This window comes from Ipomoea nil, unplaced genomic scaffold, assembly GCF_001879475.1.
Source record: "Ipomoea nil cultivar Tokyo-kokei standard unplaced genomic scaffold, Asagao_1.1 scaffold2779, whole genome shotgun sequence".
Taxonomy (NCBI): Eukaryota; Viridiplantae; Streptophyta; class Magnoliopsida; order Solanales; family Convolvulaceae; genus Ipomoea; species Ipomoea nil.
In genome coordinates, this window is record NW_017619207.1 from 2,312,300 (window position 1) to 2,330,252 (window position 17,953).

The following is a 17,953-nucleotide window of genomic DNA, read 5'->3' on the forward strand; positions in this document are numbered from 1 at the left end:
ATGAATTACGTCCTTGATGATTTAATTGTGATTAGAGCCCTAGGATGTAACGTGAAACTCGTATGATGTTATTCTTAATGTATTGGGTGGGAATTCGCATGTTGGGGTGTTAATTATGTTTAGAAAGCATGATAGGATATGTGCCGTATGTTTCTCGCTTTTGATCCGTTAATTATCTACGTGTTGCCATCAATTGCATTTTAAAGTGTCTAAGCATGGTTTCGGGTTCCACAAAGGTTCCCGGGGCGTTATTTTGTGAAAAAGAGTCAGTGGGGGGTTAGGTGGGGATAGGGGACCCGCCACCTACCCACGGCCAGGAGGGACGTCGCCGGCAGCGGGCAGCCGGCGGGCAGGCGACTGCCCGCCGGGCACCCGCTGCCCGAAAATTCGTCGCCGGCGGGTGGTCCACCACCCACCGGCTACCCGCTGGAAATTATCCCACTTTGGGATCCCGGCTTCCCCGTTTGATGTTCCCCCGACCCCCGTGGTGTCCCAACGGACTCTGTTTATCGTGCCTAAGTCTAGTTTGATGTTTCGGGTACCGTTCATAGGATAAATGAGTCTTATATATCGCATGCTAGTTGAATTGGTATCCCGTTGGCCTAGGTGGAAGAAGTATGAACCCCTTAGGATTATTCCTAGTATGTGGATGACCACGCGTTGGTTTCGTTATACATTTTCTCCCCTTTCCCAATGTGTTAATGTAGGTTGCATGTGTTTGCTATGTGTTACGTGTGCATGATACCCCAATTTGGTTGCGATCAAATTGGTTATTCCTGAGCTGCGGTTCAGAAGCTGGCTGCGGTCAGATTTACACTCTCGGGCTGCGGCCCACTGTTTGGTTGCGATCAAATGTTTTACATGAGTTGCGGTTCATATTCCTGGCTGCGGTCAGATGACTACTCTTGGGCTGCGGTCCACTGTTTGGTTGCAATCAAACATTATGATGAGCTTCGGTTCATCGGTCGGTTGCGATCGACCCCTCCGTGTTGTGATACGGGGCAGGTTGCTGCGGGGCCGTGTCAGAGCTATATGCGCTGACCCTCATGTATGGGCATGCGATTGGTCATGTGGCGCCAACAAAGTGTGCTATGTGACGAGATATGGATGGTTTGACGATTACGAATGTTGTGAAAGTGTGATCATAGGATACATGCTAGAAAACCGTATATGCTTGGTTATGACTATTGGTTGTGCTTATCTCTATCTGTCGAGTCCGTTCCCTGTGCTTGTGAATTATGTGACTGTTGACTGTGCTTATCCCTATCTGTCGAGTCTATTCCCCGTTTTAAAAGCTAGAGTCTCTTAGGATATATCTTCACGCTTCGAAATGGTTTTTCTTATATCTATATATATGCCTATATGTATTGTATTTCAACGCGTTGGAGTGGGTTACCAGCATCTCTCACTGAACAGATATATTTGGCTTTCAGGCACGGAGGAGTAGACACTGGAGCGCGCTAGAATCTTGGAGCGTAGAAGTAGATAGTTTCCTCTTCAGCCTGCGTGCCACACTTATGAATTTACATTATTAAGGATATTAGTTAGTTAGCCTGTGCACCTGAGCTCTCTAGCTCAGGTGTGACATAGCACCCCGTACTTTTTATATCATGTTTTGGGATTTAATGAGATTCTACCTTTATTATATAAGTTTCAAAAGTTTTAAAATTTCGGGGTGTTACATCCACCGTTTGGTTGCGATCAAACGTTTTACATGAGTTGTGGTTCATATTCCTAGCTGTGGTCAGATGATCACTTTTTGGGCTGCGGTCCACCGTTTGGTTGCGATCAAACGTTTTACATGAGCTGCGATTCATATTCCTGGCTGCGATCAGATGACTACTCTTGGGCTGCGGTCCACTGTTTGGTTGCGATCAAACATTATGATGAGCTGCGGTTCATCGGTCGGTTGCGATCAAACCTTTCGTATTGCGATACGAGGCAGGGTGCTACGGGGCCGTTTCAGAGCTATATGCGCTGACCCTCATGTATGGGCATGCGATTGGTCCTGTGGCGCCACCAAAGTGTGCTTGTGTGTGATGAGATACGAATTGGGATGATGATATGAATGAGATGAAGTGAATCTGTGACCATAGGATATATGCTAGTATCTTTATATGCTTGATTATAACTGTTGAATGTGTTTATCCCTATCTGTCGAGTCTATTCTTGGTTTTAAAACTAGTGTCTCCTAAGTATATATCTTCTTGCTTCAAAATGGTTTTCGTATATCTATATATATATATATATATATATATATATATATATATATATATATATATATATATATATATATATATATATATATATATAATGTATTTCAACGCGTTGGAGTGGGTTACCAGCATCTCTCGCTGAACAGATATATTTGGCTTTCAGGCACAGAGGAGTAGACACTGGAGCGCGCTAGAGGTTTGGAGCGTAGAGTAGATAGTTTCCCTTTCGGCCTGCGTGCCATGCTTATGTATTCACATTATTGAGGATATTAGTTAGTTAGCCTGTGTACCTGAGTTCTCTAGCTCAGGTGTGGCATAGCACCCCGTACTCTACTACATTATGTTTTGGGATTTAATGAGAATTTACCTTTATTATATAAGTTTCAAAAGCTTTAAAATTTCGGGGTGTTACAGTTGGTATCAGAGCCTAAGTTTGACCCTAGGATAAGACTCTTTAGACCAGGACCTTAGGACAATAGGCTTAAACTCGAAGTATTTAAGTGCATAGGACTCAGGAGACTTAAGACGCGTGGTGAGATTGTGAGCATAACCACCATCACATATTCCCCCTCACTCTTGTTTAAATTAAAAGAACTTCCCCTGCGCTTATCACACCAAGGTAAGGGTACAAAACTCTAACTCGACGTTACTATAAACATTGGCCCAGTAAACAGCAGCATGGCACCAAACCGAAGACAATCAAGGACCCCGGAACCCACCACACACGACCCCTGACTCAAACCCTACAGCAACTAACACAAGTCGCCCAGACACTAAGCGACGTAGCTCTCCGCAACAACAGACCCCCACTACCTCCAACAAACACGAACTTGGAAGTCGCCCGACAAGTTTCAAATCATCGACCACCCACGTTCTCAGGAGAAGAAGATCCCGTAATCCTCGAGGAATGGATCCAGACCTTAGACAAGATTCTAGGGTTGGTAGAATGCCCAGAGGAACGTCGTGTAGAGATAGCCTCATTCTATTTCAGACACGAGGCCGACCTTTGGTGGATCCACGAAGGGCCCACTTACAGACAGGAACCAGGATTCAACTGGGAAAACCTCAAAATACGACTACGAGAACGATTCTATCCGACACACGTCAAGGCATCCATGCACGAAGAGTTCCTCCACTTGAAACAAGGAACGAGTACCGTCATGGAATACCATAAACGGTTCCTCGAGCTAGCACGCTTCGCACCAGAACTGGTCCCCACGGAGGCAACCAAAATAGAAAGGTTTGTGGCGGGTCTCAACGAGGCTTACTCCAGTGCCGCAAATCTCTATCGGATCCAATTGCTGCAACGTGGGGTTCAGGAACAGATTCGAAAAAGGAACACAGGAGGTGGAGCACCACCGATGAAAAGAACGAGGAACGACGCCAACACAAGACCAAGCAATCCAGTCGGCCAGAGGCCACCCCTAGGAAACCACGAAACTAACACAAGGGGCTTCCCTTGCCCAAAGTGCAACAGAAGCCATAGGGGTAGAGATTGCATAGGCAACCCCTGGCGATGCTTCAACTGCGGGGAAGAAGGGCACAAGGCCTTTCAATGCACTCAACCCCAGAAATCACGCCCCACGGGGGCACGAATCATCAAGGAAACTACGGTGCCCCCGGAAAGGTGTTCGTCATAAGCCGCACCCAGGCCGAACTCGAGAACGAAATCAATCACGAGGAAGGAAACATGGCCTCAGGAGACGAGGGCCACGCAAACCCACCAGAAGAAAACCAAGAAGATGAATTCTGTTTAGGATGACTGGCAAATCTCTTGTAACCACCCTCGTAGTAAATTACTTACTTAGATTAGCTACTTCGGAATTATTATAAATAAAGAGCTAAATCAAAATTAATTTTAGCGTAAGGTAAAAAGACTAGCTTATGCACATCACACGACAAAAAGGGGACCAAAAAAAAAAAAACCAAGTCTTCTACCACTAGAAGACGAAAGAAGGAAAAAAACAAGGGTCACACAATGGAGAAGACTAATGTCACCAATGGGAATTGAACCCTAGACCACCCACTCAAAAACCCAAATCCTTAACCATTAAGCCATGAGTGTTTCTTAAAACCACAAGGGAACACTCCCTTCTTAAACCCCTACAAATCCCTAAAACCCACAAAAATCCCCAAATCAAAAACCCTTCTTCTTCTTCCACATTCCCTCACCCTCTCTCTCTCTCCCTTCCTCACCCTCTCACCTCCCCGCCGACCCAACGCCACCCTAGCAACCACCACTGCCCGTCGCCGCCACCAGCCGAGTCGCTGCCGGCCACCCAGGCGACGCACCACCGCACGCCACCATCGCCACCCGGAAGCAACCTGCGACGCCACCATCGTCCGTCACCCACCCGGACACACCCTGCTGCCACACGCCTCACCACTGCCCGGCTCCGCCCAAGGCCACCGCCACCACGCCGAGCCATCGCCAGAACCAGGCCGCGCCGCCGCCCGCTCGCCGTCGAGAAAGCAACGCCACCGGGAGCTCGCCGGAGTCACGCCAGAGCCTCGGGAACCCTCGCCGGAAGATCATCGGAAAACACTACCCACCCAAAAATGCTGAAAAAGCCCCTCAGAACCCGCACCCCGGAATGGAGCAGCGCCGACTACACCGTGATTGGAGGTAAAGCTCTCGAACCCGACCAATTCTCTCCGGAGTTGGTCGACATGCTTAACTTCCAAGGGCTCTTGGATACGTATCTCACCATAAAAAGGGGATACATACCCCGAATTGGTGAAAGAGTTCTATCGTCACTTGGTGGCCGTCAAGCGAGGTGATAAATTGGAAATCACCGCCAAGGTCCGAGGCAAGGAAATCATACTTTTCGAAGGCCGCTTGGCCAAGCTCTTAAAACTGACCACCACGGGTGTGTCAGACTACGACCGAAAGGGGTGGATCGACACCCAAAACCTGGGGTACAAGGACTACCTCGGGTACCTACTTGGAGAGGAAGAAGGCTTCACCTCGGCCACTTGGCCAAACAGGAAATGGCTAACTGCAGAGCAAAAGATACTAGTCATGATTGTAACTGATAGCCTGTTGCCCACAAATAACAAGAGCAAAGATGTGGGAAGTTTGGAGTGTACTTTTGCTTACCTCCTAAAACACAAAATCAAGTTCAACCTACCGGCCCTCATGTTAAAACACATGGAGTTTTGCAAGACTAGTAACCGGCTTAGTCTACCTTACGGAATGATCCTGAGTTGGATCATGGAGAAGAAGGGAGTGGACCTGAGCCACACAGAAGTCAAGCCCGCAAGCGGAATGGTTTTCAATGCCCAGAACCTCCATCGCAATGATATCTACTACACCGAGGGAGGACAGTATATCACCCTCGAGGAGATTTTCCTTAAACCCGATGAGGAGCGAAGAGAGTTGGTTGACCGATTGGACATCTCCAACAAAAAGCTTAAACGGGCAATGCAAGATTGTGGGGGACTAGAGGGAAACGAGGAACAAGAAGAGGATGACGAGCCTAATCCACCGGCACCCGCACGAGCAGGAGGAAACTCAAGGGGACAAAACGAAGAGTCTGTCAACGAGCGCATCCTCGCATAGCTCACCCGGCAAAACCAAATCATGGACGAAGGGTTCTCGTCCCTAATCCACGCGACACGCGCTTTAGATCAGAGGGTGGCAACAATCGAGACCATCCTGGGCACTCGCGGGGCATCCAGCTCGGGAGCAGGAAACCAAGGTAGACCCGAACTTCCCAAATCACCACGTCACTTGAAATCTAGTCTACCCCAGCGAGGACAACACGTGGGGCCACGTTCCTAACCAGGAGGCCAAAATACGGAATGTCCAGGGGCGAAAAAATGGGTTAACGCACCGGCTTCGGGGACGAAGCCTCTTGTAAGGGGGGAGAGTGTAACACCCCGTGTTACGGCCCCTAAAACCAATTAATCATTTAATCAATTACCCAAAAGAAAGGACTAAATTCCAATAATTAATTAAGAAAAGGCCCACCATAGTCCATGGGCCCTTATCCCTAAACCCAATCCCCTAGTTCTAGAAGGAATAGAACTAACCCTAATTAGGGACTCTTAGGTATATAAATAGGGGGCATAGGAGGCACCTAGAACCCACACCACAATAATCCCTCACCACACAAGAAGTTCCAAGAATCCACCTAGGAGAAATCAAGAAAGAAGGAATCTTAAAGAAAGACCCTTCATAGCCAAGGAAATTAATTAAGGCTAAGAGGTAACCCATGTCTCAACAAAACCTATTTTCCTTGCTATAATTATCTTCTTTGACCTCCTCTCTATACTTGTGTCTTGATGGATCGTTTATGATATTGATGATATGATCTTGATGATTGTGAGATGATGATTTTATGTGTGTTCTTGATGATCTTGATGATGATAAGAGGTTCTTGATGATTACATGATGTTCTTGATGAATCCTGATGTTTTGATGATTAAAAGATGAACTATGATTTATTGATTTGAATATGATTAGAGCCCTAGGTTAAAATTGGAAATTTCGTATTGTGTTATTCTTGATATAATTGGGTGGGAATTTTGCATGTTCGGGTGTTGATTATGTTTAGAAGTCATGATAGGATATGTGCTATATGATTCTTGCTTTTGATCCGTTAATTGTCTACGTGGTGTCATCAATTGCGTTTAAAAGTGTCTAAGCATGGTTTCGGGTTCCACAACGGATCCCGGGACGTTTATTTTGGTAAAAAGTCAGTGGGGGGTAGGTGGGGGTAGGGGGACCCGCCACCTACCCGCTGCCCGAAAAGGGCGTCGCCGGCAGCGGGCAGCCGACGGGCAGGTGACTGCCCACCGGGCACCCGCTGCCCGGAGACTGGTCGTCGGCGGGTGGTCCACCACCCACCGGCTACCCGCTGGAAATTGTCCACTTCGGGACTCCGGCTCCCCCGTTTGATGTTCCCCCGACCCTCGTGGTGTCCCAACGGACTCCATTTATCGTGCCTAAGTCTAGTTTGATGTTTTGGGTACCATTCGTAGGATAAATGAGTCTTATATATCGCATGCTAGTTGAATTGGTATCCCGTTGGCCTAGGTGAAAGAAGTATGAACCCCTTAGGATTATTCCTAGTATGTGGATGACCACGCATAGATTTCATTATACGTTTTCTCCCCTTTCCCAATGTGTTAATATGGGTTGCATGTACTTGCCATGTGTTATGTGTGCATGATTCCCCAATTTGGTTGCGATCAAATTGGTTATTCCTGAGCTGCGGTTCCGAAGCTGGCTGCGGTCAGAATTTTACCCTTGGGCTGCGGTCCACCGTTTGGTTGCGATCAAACGTTTTACATGAGCTGCGGTTCATATTCCTGGTTGCGGTCAGATGATCACTTTTGGGCTGCGGTCCACCGTTTGGTTGCGATAAAACGTTTTACATGAGCTGCGGTTCATATTCCTGACTGCGGTCAGAAGACTACTCCTGGGCTGCGGTCCACTGTTTGGTTGCAATCAAACATTATGATGAGCTGCGGTTCATCGGTCGGTTGCGATCGACCCCTTCGTATTGCGATACAAGGCAGGGTGATGCGGGGCCGTGTCAGAGCTATATGCGCTGACCCTCATGTATGGGTATGCGATTGGTCCTGTAGCGCCACCAAAGTGTGCTTGTGTGTGATGAGATACGAATTGGGATGATGATATGAATGAGATGAAGTGAATCTGTGACCATAGGATATATGCTAGTATCTTTATATGCTTGATTATAACTGTTGAATGTGCTTATCCCTATCTGTCGAGTCTATTCTTGGTTTTAAAACTAGTGTCTCCTAAGTATATATCTTCCTACTTCAAAATGGTTTTCGTATATATATATATATATATATATATATATATATATAATGTATTTCAACGAGTTGGAGTGGGTTACCAGCATCTCTCGCTGAACAGATATATTTTGCTTTCAGGCACAGAGGAGTAGACACTGGAGCGCGCTAGAGGTTTGGAGCGTAGAGTAGATAGTTTCCCTTTCGGCCTGCGTGTCATGCTTATGTATTCACATTATTGAGGATATTAGTTAGTTAGCCTGTGCACATGAGTTCTCTAGCTCAGGTGTGGCATAGCACCCCGTACTCTACTACATTATGTTTTGGAATTTAATGAGAATTTACCTTTATTATATAAGTTTCAAAAGCTTTAAAATTTCGGGGTGTTACAAGGCTTCTCGTTCAAATGACGATCAGCCCAGGGATGGTAAGGAGGTGGGAAACCCAAGTCTACCGGCTTAAAATAGGGATTAGCGGACTTCATAACACCATAGATATCCTCTTGCATATGTCGCATCCCCTCATAATAGTCCTCCAACGTCATGACACTAGCATACTGAACACCCGCGGGAGTAGACAGCCACTCCTTACTGATTATCGCCAAATCCTCAGGAGTCTGACGAATCGCCTCCAAAGCATCCTGCCTAAAAAGCTCCGAACCACGATAATCCTCTACGGCAGAACAAAGCAACTCCTCCGCCCTTTGACGACCCTCCTCGGCAGCCCGCTGCGCCCATAGAGCAGCAACTCTGGCCGCCAAGCCAAGTTCCACCTCGCACACCTGACCCTGGTAACGGGAAGAAAGATTAGTCAACTGGGCAGACAACTCATCTACTCGGGCGCGGAGATCCCCTGCCTCCGAAGAATACGCTCGATAACGCTCGAAGGTCTCCATGCCAACCGAAGCAGCCTAGTCACAGGAAAAATACCCAGTGAGTTACAAAGAAGAGCATAATAAAAGAAAGCCTAACAACCAAAGGAATGCTATGACAATTATGAATGCAGCCGATAAAGCTGAGTAATCAACCGCTTATGAAGATCATCAATCCCCAGAGACTTCAGAGCCTGTCGATCGAGAGGGAAGATAACACCATTTCCCCACTCTACGGGATTAAAGTTAAGCCGCTTGCCACTCATGGTGGAATCCTCCCAACCATCCACAGTCAGGGTCAGAGGTTGCGACTCCGACTCCGGTGGCGCCTGCCCACCCTGGTCGGACTCCTCTCGAGCCCTCTTCCGCAAAACCCGTCGACGAACTTGGTCCCCATCTGACGGGGCCACCGCGGCCTCGGAGGAACCTAAACCGAGCCCCGCGCCAACATCATTAACTGAGGAAGGAGGGAATAAACCTGAAGACCCCCCCTCGGGTCTTTTACCCTTGTCCTGAGAATTTGCTGCCGAGGGGTACGGGAGAATAGGAGGCTGAACGGTTTGTGACCGAGTCTGGCGACGAAACTGCGCATGAAGAAGTTCCCCACGGGTGGCCATCACCGTATCCAGTCGGTGAGTCAATGGGATAGGAAGAGTATCCGCCTCTGAATCCGATCCCGCGCCAGGGCTAGCTAAAAAATAGAGAAATAGTCAGCAAGGCGGATGATAAAAAAAAATAATAATAATAATAAACAGAGTTTGAACACAAACCAAAGTTACGGAAAGCCTGAATGTGCCGGGCTAACACCCCAGTCGGCGCAGGCGGACGGTCTAACTTGAAATAAGAGGAAGGCCAAGAAGTGGAGAAGTCAAAGGTACCTTCAGCAAGGCGAACAAAAACAAAACTCTCCTTCCAGTGTTTGACGGACTGCGTAGAACCATTGAAAAAACGCAGGCCGTCACGCTGGGAGAACTGGATAGAACCCGGCGATCGGGACCCCACCGCAGCGACATGAAAGAGCTGCGTGAAAAGAGCAAGAGTAGGAGGAACATCGAGATGACGACACCGCCCAAGAAAACCCACTAAGAATCTAAAAGACCTAGGAGTCAACTGACCGGGAGCCAAACGGAAGTATCTGCAGATCTCGTTAAACAGTGGGTGAGGGGGAATGCGAAATCCATATACAACTGCCGTAAAAGATAGGCCCACATAACCACCCTCGGGAGGATCATGAATGAACCGCGACCTATCTAAAACTACATCAACTGAAGGACCCAGCAGCACACGGATATACTCGCACTGTGCAGAATCCAGTACAGACGTACGAGAGGTGAGATGACCGATATCCTCAAAGTTACCCGGCCCTCTCACCAAGGGAGAAAATGAGGGAGAAGCAGGCAAACAAATGCCTGAGGATCGACCTATCTTCAAAGGGGAAGGGAAGCGGGAAGACAGCAATACGGGACTAGACTCGAGCCGGTCAGACAATGTATTAGGTGCCACAAATGGCCCCGAGGAGCCACCTGCAAAAGCAAGTGAGCTAGCATCCGAGGAAGAAGAGTCCTCAGAAGAAGGTTCAAATGTGGACTGTGATTCAGAAGAAGAGTAAATTACCCTAGACATGAGACTACCCCGAAGAAAACAACAAAAGACGAACGAGTGGGGAACTAACCGCAAAATGACCAACGCAAGAACCGAGGAGCCACAAGCAAGCTTGAAAGAAATAGCAAAACAACGTCAAATCGTACCGGTATATTCTCTCCATTTAAAAAAAAAAAAAAAAAGAAGGAGATTTCTTTCTAAAACATGCATGTACATATACATATACATAATATATACACAATGCATATTAGTATATTACTATGCATATTACTGCAAAAAAAAAAAAAAAGGGAATTTTCTCCCAAACATGCACGTACATATGCATATACATAATATATATAATAAATAACAATAATAATAATTATATTAAAAAAAAAAGGGGGAGCTGGCCGGCCAGATTTACGGCTGGCCATAAAATAGCCAGCCGCAAACAAAGCTGGCCGGTCACAGCGACCGACCAGCATTGTTACGGCTGGCCAGAAACTAGCCAGCCGCGAACACAGCCTGGTCGGTCGCAAGTCGCAACGACCGACCGACGTGACCACCTACAATCCGGAGAAGAAGAGAACGCACCGGCTAGCCTAGAGGAAACCAGTCGCGCGAAACCGGAAATCCCGTCGTTGCTGCTAAGGTCGCTCTTCACTGTCAAGAAAGGAGGAGGGACGGGTGAGAGCTACAGAGAAGAGGTATGAAATTTGAAAATGGTTTTTCTTGCCTCAACAGCAACTTGGAGGGGATGGTGAGCATCTACTTTCTTGCAGCTATTCCTTCTTCCAGAAACGGCTCTTTGTGAGAGGGTGTCCGGACACATAGAGTACATAGGCAAAGATCAGGGGTTACTTCACAGCTGCTATGCACATTAAGAAGCACACATAGCCTTCTAGTTAGTCTTTACACTTTGGATATACAGAGCACACATGCGAGGACCAGGGGTTATTTCGCCGGTGTCGTGAATGCATCTAACACCTTCTGCAGTCTTATATGTTCCCTCTGCCATTACTAGTCTTAGGTATCTTACTTGTCAGCCACATGAAAGCACGCACTACCCCCTAATTTGACTTATATATATATATATATATATATATATATATATATATATATATATATATATATATATATATATATATATATATATATATATAGCTACAGGCACGCGAAGTCACGAACCTTCTCATGGCTTCCTGTTCACAATGGCGTTATCTTATTATTATTATCATTATTATAATTATTAATGCACTTCCCTAAAATACAAACCCGCACGCATATCTGTCTTGTATTATTATTATTATTATTATTATTATTATTATTATTATTATTATTATTATTATTAACGAACCGTAAAATGAGATACTTTCCTGAGAAATCGACTCCACGAAATCTCAAGAAAGTGGGGGACTAGATGATGGATAGCGTACTAGGCCTGGGCCATGTGGACCGGCCCAAGGAAAGCAACCGGATTAAGGAAGCCCAATAAAGATACAAGACACAGAGCAACCGAAGAGTTTGTCAAGGATTGGGCCTATTATTCCCAATATAATCAGAATTGGACTCATTATTTCTATTATAATAGAATTAGGTCTTATTATGTAACTAAGACTCCCAATCTGAGGCAGTTTAGAATTCTTATTCCTTGTAGGGCTCTAGGCCCAAAATATGTATAAATAGATCTCTCACATAGATGAGAAGGGGACAACGCTCTCAGCATTCACAATCAATATTCATCAATACAACGTTCCTATATTATCTCCATATATTTTTCCTATATTCTCGTTATTCTAACGGTAGTGTTGGCCTACCGTTGACTGCCCAAAAGTCATAAAACCAACATTACTTATGTTATTTTATTAGTAATTTTAATGTTTTTCATAGTCAACACATTGCCTAGGTCCATGGTACACCAAATAATTTGTCTAATAATTTTACCCGTATTTATAGCAATTACAAATTTATGTGGTACAATAGTTAAATTTATTATGTTATGTGTTCTGAATTTATAAGAATGTTATTTATGTATTTTTGTTTAAACTTTAATGTTATATTGTATTTCACAGAAAATGCTTGCTTCAGTTCATCAGCAACAAATAATGATTCCCAACATACAGAGCAACCTACGCCGAGTATTCGTACCCAGTTTTCAATTGGAGGGTGTTTGACTCAGAATATCACACCATTGAGTAACATCACTAACGGTAAATGACCTACAATTTAGTGATATACATTCATTGTGAATATAAATATCCTGTACACAAATTTTATTTGTAGAAATTTTTTTTCAAATGAATTAGTTGTATTATGCCTATATTATATATCTTTACGGTTAAATATTATGTATGTTTACAGTAGGTTCTTTCAAAACACACATACGGTCAAGCAATTGCCAGGAATTTGTTTTTGGAGAGTTCCAAAAAACATTATCAACCATACCAACATCTTGCTTAACTGGTAACGTCCTATACTCATATGTTATATAATCTTAAAAAATTTTAAAGTCAAATATATTTGTTAATTTTATTATTGTGTTCAATATAGGTTGTAGATCACCAAATAAAGTACCAATTCAAGAAGAACATGTAATTCAAAGAGACTTGCTATCAGCCTTTGAAGAGGAATCTATCCCTTTACGTATCCAAATTCCCAACCATGGCATAATAGGTAATATTACGAACTGCATCTTTTAGTAAACAATTCTAGCAAAGTAAAATTGAACACTTGCCCATATTAATAGTCATTTATATTATTTTTTGTCTATTAAGATATAAACACTGCGAGTGACGATGTAACGCAGAACTCCGATATTGGAACATCCTCGGTTGATGCACATGGTATGTAGGGCCACGTTTCATACCTAATATTGTTGTAGACATTTTATGGACGCCTATTAAAATAACAATTTGTTTGCAGACGAGTATTGTGATTTGGGTGATGCCACCAATATTTGCGTCCATTGTGGGGCGTTGTTTTGGTTCGAAGAAAAGAAGAAAAATTATTCCACTAAAGGTTCACCTATGTTTTCGTTGTGCTGCAACAATGGGAAGATTAAGTTACCGGACAATACGTTGCCACCAAAAGGTATATTTGATCTATTTTTCGGCACTGATGAATTATCAAAAATATTCCTCCAGAACATCAGAACATACAACAACATGTTCTGCTTCACATCAATGGGCGGAAAAATAGACAAGAGCTTGAACAAGGGAGGCGCACCACCCGTTTTCATATTAAGTGGACAAAACTATCACTTAATGGGCAGTCTCCTTCCAAAAGACGGCAGAGAACCACATTTTGCCCAGTTGTACATATACGATACGGCAAATGAAAAGAACAACCGTATAAATGTTGTGAGGTATACAAGTTGCTGTTACTACACTTAAGCTACGAATTTTAATTTACATACTTATCAATGCAATTCTTTCGTTCGTGTAGGGGTAGAGGTGATCAAGATGACATTCATGTAGAAATAGTGAATGTGCTTCAGAAGGAGCTCGATCAAAATAATGTTTTGGTTAAGTCATTTCGGATGGCTAGGTCTGAGCTTGATAGTAACCCATGCGCTGAAGTCAAAATAAAGTTATTGGGAAAACGCACTAAAGATGCAAGAACATACAATCTGCCGCAAGTGTCCGAAGTAGCAGCTTTAATAGTTGGAGATCTGGATACCAGTATTGGTGAGCGTGATATTGTTGTTCAAGCTAAAGGTGGCCAATTGCAGAGAATTTTAGTGAATTAAATCCTTCATACCTCCCAGTTCAATACCCCCTGTTGTTTCCATATGGTGAAGATGGATATCGGGAAGACATTGCATTCTCGAATGTACAGGGCAACCGTTCAGCTGGTGGTCGACAGAGGATTAGCCTCAGGGAGTATTTTTGCTATCGAATTCAGACTAGAGATTCTGCTCCGAGTACAATTCTATTTGCAAAGCGTCTGTTCCAACAGTTTATTGTAGATGGATACACAATGGTGGAGTCCGGAAGACTCATTTATATCAGGACATCAAAAAAGCCTAAGGTGTGAAACATACAGTGGGTTGACTGACGCTTTAACCAGGGGTGAAGTCAACCCCGCAGCACAAGGTCGAAGAAAAATACTACCTTCAAGTTTCACAGGCGGGGCTCGGTACATGATACAAAACTACCAAGATGTCATGGCAATATGTAGATGGATTGGTTACCCTGATTTATTTATAACGTTTACCACTACAAAAAAAAACACGAAAATAGCGACGGACAATTTCCGTCGCTAAACAGGCCAAATCTGTCGCTAAACCATATAGCGACGGATTTCGTCCGTCGCTATAATGAGCGTCGCTAGATTTTAACGACGTGAATTAATTCTGTCGCTACCCTTAGCGACGAAAATCTCCGTCGCTAGAAAAAACTAATCCGTCGCTAAATTTGTCTCCCGCGACGGTTTTGTCGTCAAAATTTGCGAGGGAATAATGACGGCAGCTTCCGTCGCTAAATGTAGCGACGGAATATCCGTCGCTAAACAAACAAAATATCTGTTGCTAAATTCGTAGCACGACGAAATGGTGCCAACCTTTACAACAGACTAGCGACGGATTATTCCGTCGCTACAATGTAGTGACGGATATATGTCGTCGCTAGCTTGTTTTTATTATTTAAATTTAATTCCATGTAGCTACGGTTTAGTGACGAAACTATCCATCGCTACGTTTAACTACGAAATTGCTCTGTCACTATTCCGCTACGATTTTATATTTTATATTAAATACTTAGCTACGAAATTATGATAATAAATGTCCGTCACTAAATTTTTAAAATTAAAAAAAAAATTAGCCACTAATTGATATCGCATACCTGCAAAATATACATATAATATACTACACCAATAATATAATTGTAAAATATTATATGAAAACATTCATACAAAATAACAATAACAAAAGTAAAAAGCGGTATAATGTTAATCTAATCATTAAGAATAACAACAGTACCAAATATATTAATAAACATAAAGATAATCATCTCCTAAGTTTTCATCATTTGAATTAGCAGAATGTTCAACTTGAGTAGTTGGAGGTGATGGCATAGACGTGGATAACATTCCATTGGGACGCAACTCATCCATCAAACTTGCAATCTGAGCCTGCATTTTAGCCTCCATCTCAGCTCGCATAGTCTCTATCTGTTGATTTACCATCTCCTTCATTGCATCTTGACGAAGTTGTGAAGTAGCAGACGAACCACAATTATTCTCGCTGATAAATGAGGATGCCTTAGTCCCTAAGCCATAAATACGCTGTTTTTTTACCCCGCCAACAACATCCACATAAAGCTGTGACATGTTTATACTTGGTGGCTCAGTTGACCCTTCAGCTTCTTGCGTTGCAGCTGCATGTCGTGCTTGTATTTCGTCCTACAATTAAAAATATTTACAAAACAAAAGAAGTATACAAAGGCATATATACAAAGGCATATAAAAAATTTATCTATTTAACAATATATATGATTGTTACGTTATACTTACAGCGATTCTCTTTGACCTTGAATCAACGAACATTCCATTCTTCTTTTTGTGGATTTGCTCGAAGCACTCAAACATATTAGGCTCCTTTTGAAGCTCATCTCGCTATTAAACAAGCACAAATAACAATAAAATGATACTTAACTTGTAAAATATATACAAATAATAAATTTATAAGTTAAATGTATTACCAACTTGTGATAATGCTCAATAGCTGATCTAGATCCCCCGGTATGCTCAATCATGCATATTTTCATAAACCTCCGGTACCCACAGGCGGTTTAGCCGGAGAAAACACAAGTGCCGGTACCCACAGGCGGTTTAGCCGGCAAATAAAGAGATACAAATAAACAATCACACAAATTTTCATAAACCTCCGGTACCCACAGGCGGTTTAGCCGGAGAAAATACAAGTGCCGGTACCCACAGGCGGTTTAGCCGGCAAATAAAGAACAAATGAAAAATTTGTAATTGTTCAAACCTTATCAATCGAAGAAGAGCTTGAAGAATCTTGATTGTAATAATGTGATTCCCGGACAATAGTTTTGATTCTCGACTTGAAACTGCAATTATACCACGATAGTATTTGCCGCTTAGACATCCATTTTGAGCTCACAAAGACAACAAATAGAACACAATAGCTAGACAAGCACTACAACATAATTACTACTACAACATAAAAATCTTATAAATCTGTAATCTGTAAATTTTGCATAATATTTATATGTAAAACCATAAGTATAACAATATGATTTTTACATATTTACAAAGGAAATGCAAATTAGAATTTTTTTTTGAAGGGTGCAAATCAAAATTTATTTTGATAGGGATTCTATTTATTTTACATGCAGTCAATCAAAGGTTCTTTCTACAACATAATTGAATGAATAAAAACCTCAATATAAAAAATAAATTATTTGAGAATTTTTATTAACAAATAATTTGCATATAAATAATTTTTATAATGATAATCTTCCTAACTTGTCATTGTTCTGTATGATATATGGATGGGGAATTTTTGATCTAAAAGAAACCATTGGCAGCTAACTAGTACAATCCTAAAACTTCTGAGAATAAAAACATGAATGAACGAAAAGGAATTTTGACAAAATAAATGTAATGATCTTTTACATTAAAATGTGGCATCCTAAGCAATACAAACATGTGAATAATCAAAATCAGTGAACCAAAAAATAAAATAAAATTAGAACATATAAGTTTATATATAATTGAAATATTTTAAAAGTAAAAAACTAATTTTGAAAGAAACTACTGAGTACAGTGTAGAATATGAGACCAAAATTGATCTTTTCTAATATTAATTGTTTGCATGTATCAGTCCTCTCAAGTGCATTCCACTTTTCCACCATAAGGCCAGTTCTCAAATCTAATCAACAATATAAAGGTACAACTAATAATTCAAAAAGAATTGTTTAACTAATCCTTTGCCCAATCGCATCCAATGATGAAGCATTTCTCAAGGATGTTAGTGCAAACTCCAATCCCCTGCCAGTCTAACCTCCTTCGGCTTAACAAAAATTAACACATACAACAAAGCATACATATACATACAGTGAACGAAAAGGGATTTTGACAGTCAAACATACATCCGCTGGTATATATATTTCAAATATTGAAAAATTGAGAAGCCAAAAAATTGAGAAGCCATATACAAAAATTGAGTCATACAATCATATACAAACACATAAGCATACATATACATAAAGTCAAATAGTGAGAAGAAGTGGGCAGTCGGCAGAAGCCAAAAACTTCAAATATACATACCTGCGGAGTAGACAGCAGGGGAGTCGGCGATGGGGAGTCGCTGATGGGCAGTCGGCGATGGGCAGTTGGCGGTGGGCGTTGGCGCCGTCGGCGGTGGGCAGTCGACGGTGGGCGTTGGCCGATGATCGATGGGCAGTGGGCACCGTGTTTGACTTTGTTAGCGAGTGGTAGGGTTAGGTAGCGAGGGTTTAATTTGAGGCTTTTGGCGTAAATTTTTTTGTTA

At 42.9% G+C, this 17,953-nt stretch overlaps 1 protein-coding gene across 2 annotated transcripts; it reads right to left on the bottom strand.

Annotated features, from left to right (window-relative positions):
* Positions 1-15,315: 15,315 nt before the first annotated feature.
* On the bottom strand, positions 15,316-17,953 carry LOC109157302. Of its 2 annotated transcripts, none has more exons than XM_019305199.1 (4): positions 17,731-17,953; positions 16,137-16,508; positions 15,949-16,050; positions 15,316-15,837 (listed from the first exon to the last, which is right to left on the bottom strand). In XM_019305199.1, exons 2-4 carry the CDS (start codon positions 16,200-16,202, stop codon positions 15,424-15,426), a joined length of 582 nt encoding a protein of 193 aa, XP_019160744.1. In that variant the 5' UTR covers positions 16,203-16,508; positions 17,731-17,953; the 3' UTR covers positions 15,316-15,423. The 2 variants fall into 2 exon arrangements, with proteins under 2 accessions (XP_019160744.1, XP_019160745.1); XM_019305200.1 differs by having other exon boundaries at positions 16,427-16,508; positions 17,731-17,949.